The sequence below is a fragment of the Brachyistius frenatus genome, unplaced genomic scaffold (genome assembly GCF_029030835.1).
Source record: "Brachyistius frenatus isolate BFR_SWC_R1_liver_20210118 unplaced genomic scaffold, ASM2903083v1 Contig_125, whole genome shotgun sequence".
Lineage (NCBI taxonomy): Eukaryota > Metazoa > Chordata > Actinopteri > Embiotocidae > Brachyistius > Brachyistius frenatus.
This window is the reverse complement of record NW_027210724.1, coordinates 77,506-96,735: the sequence shown is the minus strand read 5'-3', so window position 1 is coordinate 96,735 and position 19,230 is coordinate 77,506. Positions and strand designations below refer to the sequence as shown.

General features: G+C 39.9%; 2 protein-coding genes across 8 annotated transcripts in view; one reads left to right on the top strand and one right to left on the bottom strand.

Moving 5' to 3' along the window:
• LOC138629992 (protein kinase C alpha type-like) overlaps positions 1-11,626 on the bottom strand; it is a 138,030-nt gene extending 126,404 nt beyond the window's left edge. For 5 of the 7 annotated variants that reach the window (XM_069714070.1, XM_069714067.1, XM_069714066.1 and 2 more), the window contains exons 1-2: positions 11,275-11,625; positions 9,313-9,344 (exon numbers count right to left, since the gene is read on the bottom strand). In XM_069714070.1, the coding sequence (XP_069570171.1) occupies positions 9,313-9,344; positions 11,275-11,441 (199 nt within the window). In that variant the 5' untranslated portion in view covers positions 11,442-11,625. Of the gene's footprint in view, positions 1-9,312; positions 9,345-11,274 lie in introns of all 7 variants that reach the window. The other 2 variants (XM_069714065.1, XM_069714064.1) reach the window with 1 other exon arrangement.
• Positions 11,627-13,770: 2,144 nt separating this feature from the next.
• On the top strand, positions 13,771-17,641 carry LOC138630010 (beta-2-glycoprotein 1-like). Its single transcript, XM_069714088.1, has 8 exons — positions 13,771-13,887; positions 14,234-14,413; positions 15,077-15,173; positions 15,273-15,349; positions 16,075-16,260; positions 16,487-16,666; positions 16,902-17,099; positions 17,489-17,641. The coding sequence occupies exons 1-8, from the start codon at positions 13,818-13,820 to the stop codon at positions 17,593-17,595; spliced, it is 1,095 nt and encodes a 364-aa protein (XP_069570189.1). The 5' UTR covers positions 13,771-13,817; the 3' UTR covers positions 17,596-17,641.
• Positions 17,642-19,230: the final 1,589 nt, after the last annotated feature.

Here is a 19,230-nt window from a genome sequence, read left to right as displayed (position 1 = left end):
AATAAAAGCTCTGCCAGGTCTTTGTTATACTGTAGCTTTGTCTTCCAACTGACAATAAAATCGCACCACTCAGATTCCATGTGACATAAGCATGACAGCAGGATAGTGGACGTCATCCCACCTGTGATTGCTCAGTTGGTCCCCTTCCTGCACTCAAATCCCTTTATCAAACTGTGAAACAGATTTGAGCGACGTCACGACAGCATGCAATCAGGAACCGAACAGGGCTCTATTATCATGATGTGCAGGTGTCAGAGGACGTATTTCCCTCCACGCAGGAGCTGTCCTGTGCCAAGGCACTAGCAGATTTGCATCAATGTGTGGTCCAGGTCTCCATGGAAGCCCAGAAGGTAATCTAATCCAGATTCAGCAGCACAGAGAGACAAGCTCTGCACCGAGGCAGCGACAAACATTCAAACACCATCTCAAATATTGACATATTTGACTGAACATCAGTGTTCAGTCAAAAAGCAATATTTATAATAAATCCTCATTCCATCAGCACTGGGATTTACATACTGCAAAAGGGTGTCTCTGGGCCGGCAAACATGAAAAACAACATCATTTTTCTCAAGCAAACATTGCCTTAGACGGTGCCAAACACATTTAAAAGGCATGTCACAGCATTTCCCCACAAATGCATAGTGGGAATCAAGGTGATAAATAATGCAGGCCGTCATGATGGAGTAGTCTAATTTGAATGCAGTTGGTCAGGATTGATTGCCGAGAAACAGGAAGAGAGGCAAAAGGCTTTCAGGGAGTTCCCAAATGCCAAAACAGTTCACTTCCAGTACTGTTTCTGGTCAGAACCACACAGCTAGATAACAAACCAGCTCACCTTCCTGAGTTGCCATCAAAGCTTTATTCAACTGCTGCTTAAAAAGAAATGCATACATACACGTTTTGTTTTTGTTTTTTTGCATTTAGCTTTTCTAATAAATGTGGAGTTTTTAAGATGAAACAGCCTTCATTAGGTATTTATATCTTTTGAGCAAAAACAGACGATGGCTAAGACTGACTGAACAGTTCAAATTTACTACATGGACCACAGACTTCATTCAAGCTGCTCTGAAGGTCTAACACCTTATTAGGACTCTACTTACATGTTTATCAATTCATAATCTACTGTCATTGAGCTTCAATCCACACTGTACTTCCTTGGTGCTTGGGGTGATTTTTTTTTTCTAAGGAACCTTGGTATAGGACATGTCCTTTGGCCACCTAACATATTAGCTTTAATGTAATGCTGCCTGCTGCTTCTGTCTGTCTAACAGCTTGGTGTTGTCTCCAGCAAAGAACTGAATGACCGCTGTCGAGGCAGACCCGCATATGAGTAGCAACTAACAAGCTTCTCGAGAGCTGTTGTGGCTCTAAGTGTTTTCATTGCTGCTCATTTTCATCTGACAAACCCCCGGCTCACTCAGAGATCTCCAACTACTTGCAGCTTATTAACCATGCATTGATATCACGACCAGTGAGTTAGTATTATTGAGTCCCAAACACAGCAGCTAGTGACTGTGAGCTATGAGGGCTTCTGCAGTATAGTTGACTTACAACTTAACACTGTGCCTGAACGCATCCTGTGCAAATAGAGATGGAGTAACGGAGCTAGTGCTGTTCAACTCCCATTCATGTTTACAGAAAAGCTTGTTTTCAAGAGGACAATAAAGAAGCTGAAACAAAAACTGCCAGAATTGCCATAGCCTGCACACGCAGAATATCCTCAGTTAAATCACTAAGTTGATAACCATAGCAGAACATGTGTGTCCCCAGATAAAGGCCTTATGTAATCCAACAGTGGCTATCTAAAAAAGACAGAACAACAGAACAAGTGTCCTCCTCTAAACAGAACCATCACAATGCAAAGCAGTGTATATCTTCAGGGGAGCACGGAGCAACTCTAAATATAGCTGGAGTTGAACTCTGCCCTCTTCTCTCCTCTTGTCACATAAACATTCAGACACGCACGCGCGCCATGACGCTTCTTTCCTGCTCTACTCCATTCAAACAATCTCTAAATCTTGTATCTTCATGTCGATCGAACCCTGAAGCTAAAATGGTATCAAGGCTGCAGTTGGAACGTCTTACCCCTGAGAGGACAGACCATGAAATGAATGAGAAGGACATCCTGCAGAAACCCAATAACCGATTGCTAATTTTCTTCGTTTACACAAGCGAGAGATAGAAGGATTGGATGTGCGAGTCTGGTTGTACTGTGTAGAAAGAAGGAAAGAAAGCTGCCCGATAGGTGCCAACCCATGGCCTGCCACCCAGGGCAGAGGCAGAGGCCACTAAACAGAGAAACAGGAAAACTGGTGAAAAGACAAGAGATGAAAAGAAAAGAAATGAAACAGAACATAGGTCGTTTATTTGCTACAGAAAATTCAGCAAATAGCATCAAAGCTGTTAGTAATGAATCTGTGTCTTCTGTTCTAAGTACACCGCTGCTTTAGAACAGAGGAGAAAAAAGAAGAGAGAATGACGGCACAAACAAAAGCACGGCCACTGAGGTGGCAGAGATAAAGCGACAGATGTTGCAGGGTGGTCTGTGGTTTAACGGTGTCTACTGAAGCTGTGGGTTTATGAGAATCCCAGGACCACAGGGGTTTTATGTCTCTGTCACAAACCATTTCTTCTCACAATCCATACTTTGAGATACCAAATGATGGAATTAAATTCATGCGAAAGGCTTTCACAGCTGGATTTGTACATACAATTTAAAAATTGATGCTCTGTGGTACTTTGGATTGAGGTTTGAATCAATTTTCCATATTTGTATTGGTAAATAAATAAACAAGATAGGGAATTTTTCCCAGAAAGCTGGAGAATAACTGTGGAGCCTACTAATTTTGACATTGAAATATAATTTAGCACGCACAGAATCTAAAGGGGCACTTACGAAAAATGTCCAGCTGGATGAATGCTTCAAAAGGTCTTTCATCAAGTGTTTTAAAGCCTTGCCAGTTTACTACTTGCTGCTTTGACACCACTAAATTCATATATTTGGATTATATTTGATTAAAAAAAAAAAACTAAGCTGTGGTAAATTAATCAAATTAAATTCATTTTTAGAGATGATTGGATGTTGTGCTGTCAAATGAAAACCCAATTGAAAAGAACTGTTTTACTATTATACTACAGACATGTGCTGTGTTCCACTGAAAAGGCATTACTCACTGGGGAATACATCAGTGTGGTATATTTCAGGCCACCAAAGGTGGAAATTGTAATAAACTCTTGTGTCTCATGAAAAAAATGTTGTTGATAAGCTATGTAACCCCCTGGAGAAGTAAAAGCATGAACTAATGTATCGCTTTATGCATGAGGCACAAACCTGCCACGCAACAGAAACGTCTGGCTTAAACGTTGGCTGCCTGCTATTACTGTTTATATTTTTATAATCATGTTGGACAATTTGCCATCATTATCAAACACTTGAATCCTGCAATGTGTATTTTTTCTAAGCCGGTGTTTAGATAAGTTGTGTGAGCACAATCTGCCTTCTCTCTCTGGCTAACAGTGACACTTTAGTCCCTTGGGCATTAAAACCAGGCTTTTAATGCAGCTTCAGGATGTAGCACTCAAATGGAGCAGAGAAATGTTGACTAAGGATAATGTGCTGTTTGAACATTTGAAAACAGTAAAGATAACACTAAGAATATTATGGTGACTGCTACTATAACTATTGTTGTTATTTTTGTTAATTTTGGATTGCTTACTTTTGAAAGGTATTGTAAAGCTGAGTGCAATTTTTGTTGTAAGAAACAAAAGAAGAATACGCGCACCAGCCAGCATGAAAATCAGGGAGTTTACCTTTCCATGGCCTGTTAACAAAGGCCTTATTGGGATGAAATTGTGGCGGAATACTGTCCAAACACTGAGCAGCACAAGGTTAACAAAGCCACTGTGCATCAAAGGGATTGGTGGATCCAGTCAGTATTATGCTGCTCCAGTAGTTTTTAGATTAAACCGAGGTCTACGGCCGTTATGACGCAACAACTGGAAACAATCCTCAGTTGAGCGCGGCTAGACCCATATATTCACACAGTGAATCTGGGTCTGGTAACACCAGCTGTAAACAAGAGAAACTCTCCCTCGGTGTGAGCAGAGTACAACTCCATATCTGTAAATGACCAAGATGACCGGGCCATTGTTCTTGCTTCAGCTTCAATTCCTGGATATTTGATAGCACTGCCACATCTGCTCTTATCGCCACCATTGTTGGAAGTACATTTTGAAACAAACACTTGACTTCAGTTTCATCGCACTTAGCCACCCCCACTGGTGACCGATTGCTCCGCCCTGAACGAGTGGCTGAGCAAACCTTCATGCAAACAGGGTTTCAAGACTATAATCACAGCAAAGACTGAAGCTGTGAGCAGGTTAGAGTGATCAGACACTCTTAATTCTGTTATTTTGACTTCTCTTTACACTCTCAATACATAAAACAAGCCACATGTATGGCTGGACATCATATACTCTTGAGGGGTTGTGTTCCTCCACAACGACAATTTGCATTAGCTTCTATTCTCGTCAGAGAACATTGGAAAGCCTCAGGTGAAATCCAGCTGCACACAATCTGCCAATAAACCATTGAGGGCCTCATAGGTCATCCTGGTGAAATAATTAATGGAGCAAAAATCCATCGACTGCCTCGCCACTCTGGAAATGAATTATATTACAACGGTGTATAGAGCAGAAAATGAAACTTCCGCAATCACTACATCCCAGGAACACCCTCTCGCCTGGAATAGCCAGAAGAATAAAGTCTTTTTAAGCCTTCTGGCTTTGATTTCATCTCTTTTATTCTATACTTCTCATATCTACTTGTACTTGTAGTCTTTGTTCAAATATTCATTTGAGAAGAAATTACCTCAGACGCTTTTATTTTACAGTCAGTTCAAAGACGCAGCTTACGGGACCATTTTTAATTTGATTTTACTTTTACTGACATTTTTCAAAAAAGCCAACAAGAGCGTCACTTTTTCTAGTGTAACTTTTAGGGGTCTAAGTAACAATGCCCTGATTTATATTTGTCAAAAGAGACAACAGCGGGCATTAGCAGTTAGATGGACTCCAAAAAAGTGTTACAATGACACCAACTGCACCCTCCAAGAAAAGTCCATTTGTGGCAGAGACCCTTAAACAAACAATCTGAGGCAAAGAAATGGATTTAAACGAACACTCCTCTCAGTAAATGTCCACACAGGTGCCCCTGAAGACGGTATTTGACCCCCGAACACTTAAGGGGGTTGCTCGGGGGCCGACAGAATTCTGTGGCTCCTTGTGAATATGTTTAGCTGGTTGAATGAGAAGTAGGTCACAAAATAGGATACACCTTCGCATTAAACCCTGGTTAATTAGAATGTCAAGAAATGAAAACCAAATGAGAAACCCTAACCCTAACCAAAGAGGCCAAGTCCCAAGGTTTCCAGAGGCCATGTGACCTTAACAAGATCTGAATGGTAAATCAGCTGAGTGACACAAGTACAAATTGCCTGGCTGTACTACAATGTCATCTAAATGGTGATTTGAGACACCCTGCTGCACACAGGCAGCAGGCCAGAAGCTCGAAATAAGACCCCACAGGAAAAGAAGCCAGGAGACGACAGACAGATCGTTCACAATGCAGATACCATCTAGGAAAGGTGCTTACTGATAGGCTTGTTTGTTTCCACAACATTAACTTCGCTGTAGTATTTAATTTCAGGTGTCATGTTGAGTGGTTAAATTTTTTGTTTCATCTGCGCCCACGAGTTCATGTTCAACACAATAAACTGCGATCCACTGAATGTGTTACACGGTCGACATGGCGCACATATTCCTGTGCAGGATTATTACTATATTCTCTCATTTCTAAGGCTGCACCCAACATTTATTTTTCTCATCAGTTAATATACCAATTACATTCTGGACTATTTAATTATTTTCTCAATCAAAAGTCAAAAAATAGTGAAAACTGACTGTCATAACTTCCCAAAGGCCAAATTGCAATATTCAGACTACTTGTTTTGTCCAAACAATAGTTCAAAACCCAAAGATATTATATTTTCTAACAGTAAATATTTATATCTGAGAAAATAAACCAGTCATCTAAACAACTAATATACTAAACAATTCAGCTCTAATCAACAATTTTAAAATGTATTAGTCAGTGTTTAGCTCTGAGACACCATGTAATACAAATATGACATCCCAGCTGGCCAAAACGTATTCATACTTTGTATGCTTTTAATCCTAAAATACTCTTTATAGAAACACAAACATAAACATATTAAATGAGCTTATATATATGACACGCAATTCTGACTCACCATTTCAAGCTCACAACCCGACACACTATACTTGATGATGTGATAAAGTGCAGCACTGCCTATTCTTAGAAAAGGGACATTTGCAAGGCTGAAAATTAAATGTCACTCTTGTTATAGAAATGCCACTCTCCGGTTTATCACTTTGTCAGTGACTGAGAGGTGCTGATGTCTCTGCTGGAGGACTCGGCCCTCATTTTGTAGAAGTTCAAGTTTAATATTTGATGGCTAAGCAGATGTTATGAAGTGGGGGCTTTTTGCTCATCTAATAGCTGCAGTGCAACCATTCTCCTTTGCCTTTATAAGGCAGGTTCCCACAGGTCCAGGCATTCATTTATGATTGGAAACACAAAGAGTGAGTGGTCAGTTTTTGAGAGACAGTCAGTGTTGAATGCAAAAAAGAAAAAGCTCCGGAGCAGCCATTTGCGTTTGTGTTAAGAGTCTCTGACGTCCTTGATTTCACTCAGTTTATCATTATGTCCTGTATTAAAAAGCAGTGACAGGAACAATGAGGCGAGAGGAAAATGACGACTTGCTGTGAGAGCAGAGGAGGGGGTTGGCGGACATACTGACGATAATGTCAGGTTATGCAAAAACATGTTAGGCTATCAACACTCCAACACCTTAGACTGACTCATTGCAGAGCCTGGTTTCACCCATGTAGGAGCAAATACTGCAGGCTTCATCTCACCTCTGTTAGAGGAGATCACATAGACGAGTGGGTGTTGGGGTTATCGGCAGACATGTCCAAGGGGAGAAGATAGATTTAAGTGTACACGGGCTAATATGCATGTTCCTGTGTGCAAACATTTCCCAGACGTACGCACTTGCAGACACAGGACACTCTGAACCATCTACACTTCTCAGTATGATGAGTAATGATTCAGTAAAGACCTCTCCACGTCTCATCCTCCCTGACACTCTCAACAGAAGAGATTCTGAATCATTGAGATCAAACACCTTGTACGGCAAAGTGTTTATCTTTCAAGCAGATCTATTATGCGTTTTCAGATTTTCTGTCTTGTATGTGTGTGCAGTGCTGCCGGAGTGCACAAGAAATACGTTCTGCCACATTTTTGTGAGGAAATAACATATTCACAAGTCTCTTAAAGCGGTTAAAATTCATTGACATTCTTTCAATGCTTGGAGATCCAATCATCTCTAAAGCGTATGTCATACAATAAAGCCAATCAAAACAAATGGATGGGTCAAAGTCGTCATTACGATATTGAAAAGCTGTATCGATTGATTTACGATGTCAATTCAAAGCCTTAGAATAGCCATCTGCTGATAACGACTATAATATAATTATACATATTATTAGGATAGACCTATAATTTTTAATAATTGCACCAGAAAAAAAAAATACTTTGGAACATGCAAGAATTACAAATGCAAAATGGCATTCATAAATGTATCATGCGGACCTTTGGACCACGAGCATGGAGCAATATTTTAGTAAGTGTCTCTCCATTTGCATGTGCATAATGAGTCACATAACCACTCAGTATGTGAGGCAGTTCACATCTGGTTGTTAATTCATGTAAAGCTGGTGGCTGCGACACGCTAGAAATGCAGCACCAGAGCATGAAATGCATGATTGATCTTTTGCAGATATCGCTGGCCCTTGGAGCTGCATGTCTCTGGTCTGTGATTACTGGCCCCACCAACAGTTCATTGTCTCCCTGCTCTCCCCTCACACCCCAACCGGCTGAGGCAGATGGCCGCCTACCTCCGAGTCTGGTTCGGTCTGAGGTTTCTTCCTCTTAAAGGGGAGGATTTTTTTTTCCCTCCAGACACTCATATTGGAATTGTGGAATTTAGGGGTTGTTGTGTCATGATTTGGCCTTTTATAAAAAAATTAAAAAAATTACAAAAAATGTAAAACAAATTGCATTGAATCAAATCAGCTCTGCAATATTTTAGGAAGGAAATGTGTTCGAGCTCAATAATTCACTGACAAACACTGAATGTAACTATACTTTTTTTGTTTACAAGAAAATTCCACAGAGCACTTTTCATTCAGAGCTTTAAGAATTGAACTGAGAAGATTGCTTTTTGGTCAATTTCTGTACAGAACTTAAAAATCCTGTGCGGCACTTTTAAAATTCAATGTTGTATATAAATGTTTCTGTATTTAAAGTGTCTATATCCAAATAAAACATCTGCTCTGCTACGTGGGCACGAGCAGCCAGACTTATACTTTGGCAAGCTCGAAAGGTTTCCATTTTAGACGATTATTATTATTATCCAGCACACTTCCATTGCTACCTTTTTACTAAACTGTTCCCTTTCAGCCAGCCTCATTTTTACTTTTTCAAAGCAAACACTACACTTGTTAAGATGCACTTCACTGATAATCAGCTGTTGAATACCACATTAAACTCTGAGAACCACTGTGATTATCCACATTTTAAATCTAAGTAAACATCATGCAACAAGCTCCAAGGCACTGAAGAAATCAAAACCATGAACTCATAATATTACGCCACATAAACAAACAGCAAATCCCTGTCTAGGTCTGAGCAGCCAAATACCTGCTTTACTCTAAAACATCAATTATTTTAGGGTATTTTCCTTCTTGTCAAATGATTTAAAGGCATTACAACCACAATATGAACATTTGGGCACTTTGAGCATGATCGATATGCAGTAAAGTCTGCGGTGGTCAGTCTGTTCATAAATCTATCATCTAGTTCTCATCAGTTATCCATGATTCTTGTAATAAAAGCGCAGTAGGCAGACATAGGTCAAGAAAAGCTCAGAAAATCAGTTATGTCTTCGTGTCACGTCAGTTGTACAATTTAAATGTAGCTGTAATGGTTCAAGTGATAGATATTACAGCAGCACAGGAGATTGTATGTGCAGACTTATCACATAAAAAGTTTCATTTAAAACACGAGAAAAGGAAAATACTTTGCTTAACATACTCTACATGAAACACACACACACACACACACACACACACAGGTTCAAGATGAATGAGGGAGTTTGGTTTTACCTTGGCACTGGAATCCTTGTTTTCCAAAACCCCTGTGGAAAAAAAAAACCAAGGCTGAATGTTTGTTCACTCACTGTTTTATAAACACAATAAATCCATTCATTAATTTATATGTACATTCATTCCAGGGACAGGGTGTTACACATTATATGTCACGACTGAACACGAGCATTGTAGAGGTTTGAATGTCCGTGTCATGCTGGAGGCATTTATTATCTTCCCTGAAATGACAACGAGTAGAAAAGTGAGGTCTGTAGAGAGATATTTTTCTGAGTTTGATGTGGAGACACTTGACAAGATTTCTTTGGATGAACTGAAACGCCAAATGCAACTGCACTAATGCTCTTGTAGCTGAAGCAGAGGAAATCAGCACAGCCAGGTTTCACCATCTTACCAGAGGAGCGACATTAGACCAAGAGCTGCAAATAAACACCCATAGTTTTGGAAAGAGGGGTGTGGCAAATCACACATAAGTGTAATGCTCAGGTGTCTGCAATAATCGTGTCCATAAAGTGTAGGATGTCAAAGGATTCATATGCATTTAATCACATTGTCAAGACAGAAATCCTCAGCATTAAAACCTGCATGATGAAAAAACTTTGTTCTTTGATTTATAAAGAGAAGCAACAAATGGTTTGCCACTGGCTCATGGTTCTTTGATTTAAGGAGTGGCGTTTGTTTGGCAGGGCATAGGTCATTATGTAAAACTGTCAAGCCACTAGCAATAAAAGGTCGCACGCCCACCTCCAGCAGCAGAGGTCTGTAAATGTAGGAGGAACGCTCAGGCTGTCTGTAAGTTCACTCCTCGCACATTTAAGACATTACTAAACTGTGAAGACTGAAACTAAAGTCTGAAGAGTTACATTTAACAATTAAAAAAAAAAATAGAGACCTGCTGCATAGGCTCCTGCAGTAAGTCTAAATACAGCATTCAGGACCATATCGTTTGTCAGTTTTTTCCAAAAGCATTTCTCCCTATGAAATACTAATACAAAAAAAAATACAAATAAAAAAAAGCAACATACAAGCGACAATCTGCAGCTTTGCAACTCACTGCCTACTTCAAGTGTGTTTATAAAATGTGCATATGCTGAAATAGTTCTCTGTAGTGGAGGTGAAGTGCTTCTCTATATGGGCACACACTGCCAGTAAATTGCACAATTCTTCTATAGAAAATCCCCCCCACTGTCCAGCTCTGTAGGAGGCTTTCAGCAATTCACACTGGAGCTGTTCTCCAGTTCAAACCAGTAGCTTAAATTGCAAAGGCTCAGTTCAACTATGTGAAAGGAAAAGGAACCAATTACTCATCCAAATAGTTCAACCAGGTCCAGTGTCAGCTGCTGCGTTCACCATGCAAAACTACAAGATGAATGGGCTTCAACAGCAGGAGCGGCTTAGTGCAGTAATGTGCTCATTTGAAATGTATGCACCGCTGAAGCGGCTCTCACAGAGGAGTCCTGGGATTTTCTGGGACCACTTAGTTCAACAATAATGAAAATTCAATTGTATTTATATAGCGCCAAATCACAACACAGGTTATTTCATGGCACTTAACACTTAACACATCAAAAGACAGCTGTAATTTGACTGTTTCTCACTCGAATATGTCCTAATTAGACAGAATAAATGAATTCAACTCCACTCACTGCTCGAGCAGCCCACTTTATAGAATGCATCAGAAACAGCATGAAGAACAACATAACTCCTCCCATATAGGAGTGATTAAGCTGAATCGCGAAAAATTGGGATCCTGGAGTGAAGTTTGTTCAGGAGAGCACTGAGGATATCCTGTGCTGACGCTTTCCAGGTGGTAACGTGTTTCGGGAAGTGCAAAGGAGTGCACGATTAGGAGGGGAAAGTTACTCTGAAGTTGTGTTACATCATCGAGCGGAGTGCGCTCGAGTAAAGTTATCCAGTATGCAACAGGCGGCAGTCAAAGGGGTTTGGAGGCGGGAGACTCACCAGATGAAGTCGGTGCAGTGGCTGCAGAAGGTCGGCTGCTTGAAGAACCGGGCTATGAATTTGTGGTTCTTGATTTCGTGGACGTTTTTTTGCCTCAAAGCACCTTTGCGGGCAAACCTGTTCGCCACGTCCGCGGTGGACGACTCGTTCGAACTTACATCAGCCATGTCCCCCTACAAAAATAAAAACAAATCAATGCAACAGCTTTCGCGTGTCTGTCTTCGGGCGTGTATCAGTCCGTTTTAGACGCGCAGCCCTCAGTGTGGAGCCAGCAGAGTGCGGAGCGGCGGTGTTGTCTGCAGACACTACACTAACTGTCTGAGGTCTTTCCCCGCCTGTCGATATCACTAGGCTGCTCCACTGACAGCTCCGCACCTTCTCAAGGTAGCCGTAGTAACCGGTGCTGCTTCCGCTTCCAGCCTTCAAAGTAAAAGTCTTTTCTTTCTTTCTTTTTTTTTTAGCTCTTTGTGGAGAAGACACTTTAGAAAGAAATTCTAAATTTACTACTCGCCGTTTCTTAGTTTCTGAATCCCACAGTGGGGAAATTTTGGTCGTCACAGCAGCATACAAACGCAAAAAAAAAAGGTGCACACAATAATAATTTAAAAAAAAAAACTCACAAATATGTATACATAAATAAGATTGATAAAAATATATATATATTAGAAAAAATAACAGCAATGAATAAATACACACACACACTTTACATTCCTCAAATTATTCGTATTAAATCATGAATACCAGGACCACGGAGCAACCAATATTCAATTATTTAGAGCTCCGAAATAACGGTCTAAAATGCTCTTCGCCCATCTTATTTTGAAGATCCTATTTCCGATTGTTGTCTGTGCAACTTGGCGCTTCCTCCTTTTCACTCCGGCTGATGTCACGCAAAAGGATCCGCTGTGGGAAGGAGGAGGCCCTTGGTCCCGCCTGAGGAATTCAGGATGGAAGCGTCACCGTGTGGATAAAAAGCGCATTACTGTACATGGTTTCGTTTGCTCTGCGGAGTGGCTCACATCTACTGGTCTTGCTACAAACTGTGTTCAACTTTTTGGGACTTTTTTTTTGAACCATCATCAAAAAAAAAATTATGATTATCAGGCAAGATAACTAAGAGTAGCTAACTGTCTTCGTGACAAGGTTTGTGCTTTGTTTATAGCATTAAATAACTACGACCTACACTATATCCTTAATAAACAGATACATATCTTGTAATCTCCTAGAACGAAGCATTGTATGTGTCATGATTGGATATCAATGAGCTACCGTTTGCCTGATTGTCAGCTCTTTTTTCTGTGATGTTGTGAAAAACTACAGGGGACAATGTGCAGGACAATGAGATTACTTTACCAAAATAATAGGTCCTATCATTCAAGTTTCAGTGTTGGTGACTTTGTGTGAGCACTGCAAGTTCAGTCAAAGGGCGGTGAGCTGATATTTTTCTATATGTGCCAGGGGTTATGATTTCCGAGCAGTAACAGACCTTGTGTTGGTTTTTTTTGTTTGTTTGTTTGTTTGTTTTTGTTTTGTTTTTTTGGGGGGGTGGGGGTTGCATCAGGTCAGAGACAAAAAGCAACTACATTCGAAGAAATGCTCCATTTATTCACGAGCAGATTCATTTCTTACTTGATTAATAACATTGTTTGTTTGTTTTTTTCATTTCAGCTCTGTGTTTGTCTCTAATAATGTGCTTATTGTTCTTAAAATTGTTATTAAAGATCTGGTATAAAACGTCTCTATGACTCCTGTATGCTTGTGCTAGATCATTTCTTACCATTTCAAACATTTTCTGTGTGGATTCATAAACTATCTTGACTTGCTTGTTACTTTAACTTTTCCGAGTTGCCCCGTTCTCCTGTGGTTCACTGACCTGCAGAGCAGCTTCGCCATCGCAGTCCTTCTTCCAACAAAGTCAATTATTTACAAATTGAATATGTGTAAACAAACCAGACCTTCTGTTCTCTAAAATCCTACAACACTAAGCTCAACATCCGACACTTGAAATTAAAAAAGAAAAATAGAGAGGTCTGTTAACCGTCAGACTGACTGGATGTATGATATTCAAACAATGCTGCCCATCTGCAAAGTTGAATCCATCCATGAAGGACGCACGGTATTACTGGTAATCAACAAAATCGTTTGACCCAGTTAAGTTTCAATATTTACTGTACTATCTCCTTTTGTATACTGTTTCAACCGATACCTCCTAAACTTTTATTGACAAAAAAAACAACAACACTTTGTTAAATCAAACCAAGGCACATATGCAGCCAAATCCTTTGTTGTTTAGCATTATTGTTGTAATGTTGTTTACATGCTTCATTTGCACAAACAGCATTTTTTTTTTTTTTTTTTTTAATTTTTGTTTAAAGAACAACAGATGGCTTGAGGACAGTAAGTCTGACCTTTGTGCTCAATCAATACTGAAACTAGCATCTGATTGGAGCAGACTGTCACCGTTATATTACTCAGCAGTACATACAGTGATTACATCGCCACCCAGACGCAGGGGACACTGAGGAGACTTCACCCTCAAGACGATGGCTCCAACTTTGACTTTGTTGCTTCTCAGTCAAGCAGTTTTATACACAACTGTAACACCTAAGACAGGTAAAATGAAGCAGGATAATTGCTTTACTTCTATTTTAGCGTGACGTGTATTTATTGTGCTTTCTGGTAATGTGCTACAGGTCTGTCTGTTTGACTTGCTGTCAGTCACTGTCCTTAATTGGTTTGAATTTTGCACGGTTGATGATGTCGCACCAAAAGTGCGCACAACTTTCACGTTTCACAACACTCTAATCTCAACAATGGATTACGGAGTATTTTTGTTGAATCATCACAACATCTAGTTTTTAATGTAATTGAAAATTTGGCAGCCAAATGTGCACATTATTGCTGTGAATACAGCACTTCATAGGTCTTTGGTCAAATGAAATATCTGGTCTTTAACCAGTCTGTGGCCGACCTCCTGTCACGGATGGGATTGACAGTTCGACCCTGAAACGAGCGTATGAGGTTGGAGAAGGGTTGACCCTCGCATGTGAGCAGGGCTACCTGCCCTCAACAGCGACACCTGGCGGGATAAGCTGCACGGCCACAGGACAATGGACACAGTCCAACCTGGCATGTTCCCGTGAGTGTTCACTGCACTGTATTTCAACCTTTTACTTTCAAAAGAACTACCTTTTTTGGTTCTGCTGACCTTTAAGAAGATCCCATAATGTTTCTCATTGCCCCACAGAAATCAATGCATTATGTTCAAAGGTTGACTTTTACTCCACAATGCCTGTCCTCCTAACCTGTCACATGTTGAAGTGCAAATTCTGTTTCATGAAATTTTACATCATTAATTTAAAAGAGACAGGCTGAAAATAATAGTTTTCAGTGGTTTTATCATAAATTGTGGATATTAGTTTTTGAAAAAAAAAAAAAACACTTAGGGTTTGATCTTACAAAACATACCATCGTTAAAAAATTAGATGTTCTGGTGTTCTTGGAAGAGATTTAACTATTTTTTTTAAATAAAAAATATGATAAATGTGAAGTGAACTGATAGCAGAAAGAATCTTAAATTAGTTTGTTAATGACATAAACCCAGCGCAAAACCACAACTACTGGTTTAGCTGCTCGAGTACAAGATCAAAAGACACGTTTAGCAAGAAAAGGATGTGTAAGCTACTATGTCCTGGTTTGAAAACGTGATTTCTGAGGCCCAGTCACATGATTACTTATGTTCTCTAGCCAACAAGAGCGGTAGAGTCAGTATTGTAGATAGTATAACATTTTTTTCTATTAGCCAAGATGTGCCCGCTCCCCAAACCTCTGCAGCCATTTGCAATGGGAAGGACAGAAGCTCCATTCAAGAGTGTGCTTAACTTCACATGTGATGACGGGTAAAAGTCAATAATAGTCAAATTTCCACTCCAAACAGATCATGTCAAGCTGTGTTTACAGTGATATATTTCAGAATAATGTTAACCTCTGCTCATCAGGTATGTCATGCAAGGAGCCAATGAAAGCAGCTGTTTACATGATGGCACCTGGAGCCAACCACCACCTCGCTGCAAAGGTACTATGAGAACATATATGCAGTGGAAATGATAACAGACTATATCGGTGTTCATTGAAGAGCAAACAAAATAGTCATTACACATGGTACACTGTAAATTTAAAAAAAAAAATAGAATTAGACAGTTATGATAAAATTAGGAAGTGGAGTTTGCTTAAATGTGATTTGTTCAGAGCTAAAAGCAAAGGAAGGCTTCAGAGCTGATCTGACTTTAGATCTGGTGTGATAATTTCTCTCAACACGTCCTCCAATACTAAGGGTCATTTGTTCCTACCCTCAAATTCAACCCACAGCACTGTTTCCTAAATCAGAGGTCCTGGTTAGGTTTAGGCACAAAAAACACTTGGTTCGCTGTTGTATTGAATCATCCACCCAATATGCGTCCACCTCACAAGGAAAAGCTCAACTTTATAGAGGTTATCCGAGCTGCATTACTTCTCCAGGCTCACATTTGTGTGGCTACTACGACAAAAGGTTTCAAACTAAATTTCCATATTGTTGCCATAGTACTGGCACATAGATTTAATCCACTAATCCCCACATATAGAGGTCATCATTTCACATAAGGTCAAAGGTCATTTAATGACAAAACAATTGTCGTTATTTTCATATGAACACAGAGGGTCGCTTAACTTTAACGTGACTGTGGGTCATAAATACGGTCAATGCACTAAATACCTCTGGAGTCTTTTTTTAAGAGGACAGTCTCGATTTTCTCTTTACAGCTGTGAACTGTCCCCTGCCCAAACCCCTGAGAGATGGTAGGATTGTCCACGATAAGCCAGTGAATGGAGACACCATCATGTATGGACAAGGTTGGACATACGAGTGTAATCCACCAAAAGCACCAAGTTATGAGAGAGGATCCTGCATGGCTGATGGAAGCGCAACTGAGCCACCAGTGTGCCGAGGTGACATACAACATTAACAGGTCTCGTGTTATCGACAGTGTACACTGTAAATAGGCCAAGAAAAGTAAAAAAAAAATTGCATCACCTTTTGCTGTATTCTTTCTTCACAGAACACATCCTGACAAAGACTATCATTATTTTGTTGCTCCATTGATATAGTTTGTAATGTTCCTTTTGACAGTTTCTTATTGTATCTCAATAAATCCTCTTCCCAATCTGATTCCAGATGTGAGCTGCTCCATCCCAGCAAGCATACCTAATGGCTTCATCACCTTTGCTGTGATAAGACAGCATGGCTATAAAGAAAAGGTTAACTACGCCTGCAATGAGCACTATGTTCTGGACGGCCAGGCTGAGATCCAATGCCAAAACACAGGACAGTGGTCGTCAAAGCCAGTCTGCAGGGGTGAGTCATGGGAAAATAAGACTTCCCTGCAGACGGAATTTCTATATTTCTGTTGCAAAAGATCCTGGGATTCAGTTTCAACAGTCAAATTGCAAACCAAAAGTATCCAGAAATGTGCAGATCGTTTCTCCAGTCCTCTGGCTTGGAATTAGCTTCAAACAATAAAAAATTTATCTACGACCGGGTGGATTTGCAATGTCTGGTAAAATGCTTTAACTGCTGTTTTTCCACCCAGTTCCCTGTAGAGTTGGCATCAAAAGAGGCCGCATCTTCTACAATGCCAAGAAGCTCTGGATCGCAGACCTGAAGCCAAACAGAGTCCTCCATGGAGAACATGTTGTCTTCTATTGTCTGAACAGAGAGGAGAGGTGTGGATACCCTGTGGCCAGCACCTGTAATGATGGAAGCCTTCCCGTGCCAGAATGCTTTGAGGGTGAGTTCATGTCAGCTATAAATCTGTCAATCTGCAGTAGTCATGACAGATCAATTTACATCTACCAAAGATGAAAGAAACCTTTTAAACAGAGAAGATATTTATATTAAGTTAGGCATCTGAAGTATCCGCACAGCTGCAAAGCTTCTACAATACTTAAAATTGTGTCTATAGGAGACAAGTTTATTAGTATCATGGCACAATTTAATATAGAATGAACATAGGATTATTTACATTCATGAATGAATTTGAGCACAGCATACACCCAAGATCTGCATGCTTTCACTGGTGGTAATAGAGCAATTTCTTCCTGAAAAGATATTGCGTAACAAGTCTGTCTTCAGAAGTGTCCACGGAGTCAGATCTCCCTCTCTTTCCTTTTCTTTCAGAACCAAGCATGGTGGAGTACACCTTAAGGCGTAAACACCTTCCATCAGAAATCACAATGTGTGCCACTTCCCCTCCAGCAAGACCCACAAGCTCTGCACGACCATGACTTCTCACAGAATGAATAAAGGGATGATGTGCTGAGGCAAAGGCAACCTTTGTTAATGATCCTTGTTTATTTTGTCATTTTAAGCTGATTAACTCATTAAGTAACAGTGGTAATTAATAATGAAATTATGACAGTGTGTTTGTTTTACTCTGTAAATACATAAAGATTGATTAGCACACTTAAATAATGGTCAGGTGCCTGAGAGAGCTGAAGTGAACTAAAGAAGCTGTGAATCTCAGTTCATACTGAACATACATGGCCATACCCAGGGCACATATTAAAATCATATACAAAAATGATCCAGTTTTAATACTGAAATATGACACCATTGCTCATTTCAAACGTTTAAACCAAATAACATAGCAGATATTATATAGTAGAGAGTCAAATACAACAACAGTACAACTGACAGATGTCAAAGCCTGGGGCTAAAAATAGGTTACTTACACGAGAGAGGCTCACACACTTTGTAGGGTCGATCTGACATCCTTTCCTGGGAGATTTCACACCAATTCACACTCTAATTTAGTCTGAATATTGTGACCTCAACCTCTCTAATGCGATATATGTATAGGGTGAAGGTGCAGGGAGTCCTGGGTGCTGCCTGTGTGTCTGTTTGTGAACGATTTCAACAAAGAAGTGGGATGTTTCCAAACGGGAATATTTGCAATTTCCAGCTGCCTGAACATACAGTGAACATATTTGTTAGTGTAACCCACACGGGGTTAACAGAAGACTCAATATGCTATGGACCAGTGTCTAGATTCATTTGTAAGGAGATAACAGACACAATAATCAACTGGAGCCGTAGGGTTACGTTCAAACTGCAATGTGTAATCAACTTTAACAAACAATAAAACATTCAACTATTTACACTCACATTCTAGGTTTCAACATATGCAACACTTAGTGCATTCAAAGTAACAATAACTGCTTAGCAGCTCAAAAACACAACATTTATGAACTTGTTATCAATATCACAGGTGATGAAAGGAAATGGTCTCTTTAGTGCAAAAAGTTCAGAGTTCTTTGGATCCAAACATTTAAGATGATTCCGTGTTGAGGTTGTAACAGGTTTTTTTTTAGTCCGATAGGTCCAGTCAAGTCAGTTTAGTTCAAAAGAGAGCTTTTTTTTTTTATATAAAAAAAAAAAGTATATACCTACCTACCTACCTACCTTTGGTTCAACACAAAACAAAAATAGTCCGAGAGGTAGGGCTTTGATTGTCCTACCACAGCGGTGCACTCGGACATCACAACAGGTGATCGTGGTCCAACTCTGCAGGGTTAAATGTGGCTCGCCATCTCCTTCGTCAAGGAGAATCCAAATCCAAAATCTACAGGGTTTTCCAGGTAACTCAAAAACCTAGCCTGTATAAAATCAAGGCTATTACTCTACGTAGGGGGTCTTCAATGTTTTTCAGGCCAAGGACCCCCAAACTGATAGAGCGATGGAGCAGATATATGATATATATTGTATAAAATTATGTTTTATATTAAACTGGGCCTAGTGCCATGTATAAACATACCTTGTTATTGTGCATTCAATACTAAGCTATTCAAATAATACACAGGTTCATATATTCATGTTTTTATTTTAAACAAGTGAATGTCGTTGTTGTTTTTTTGTTTGTT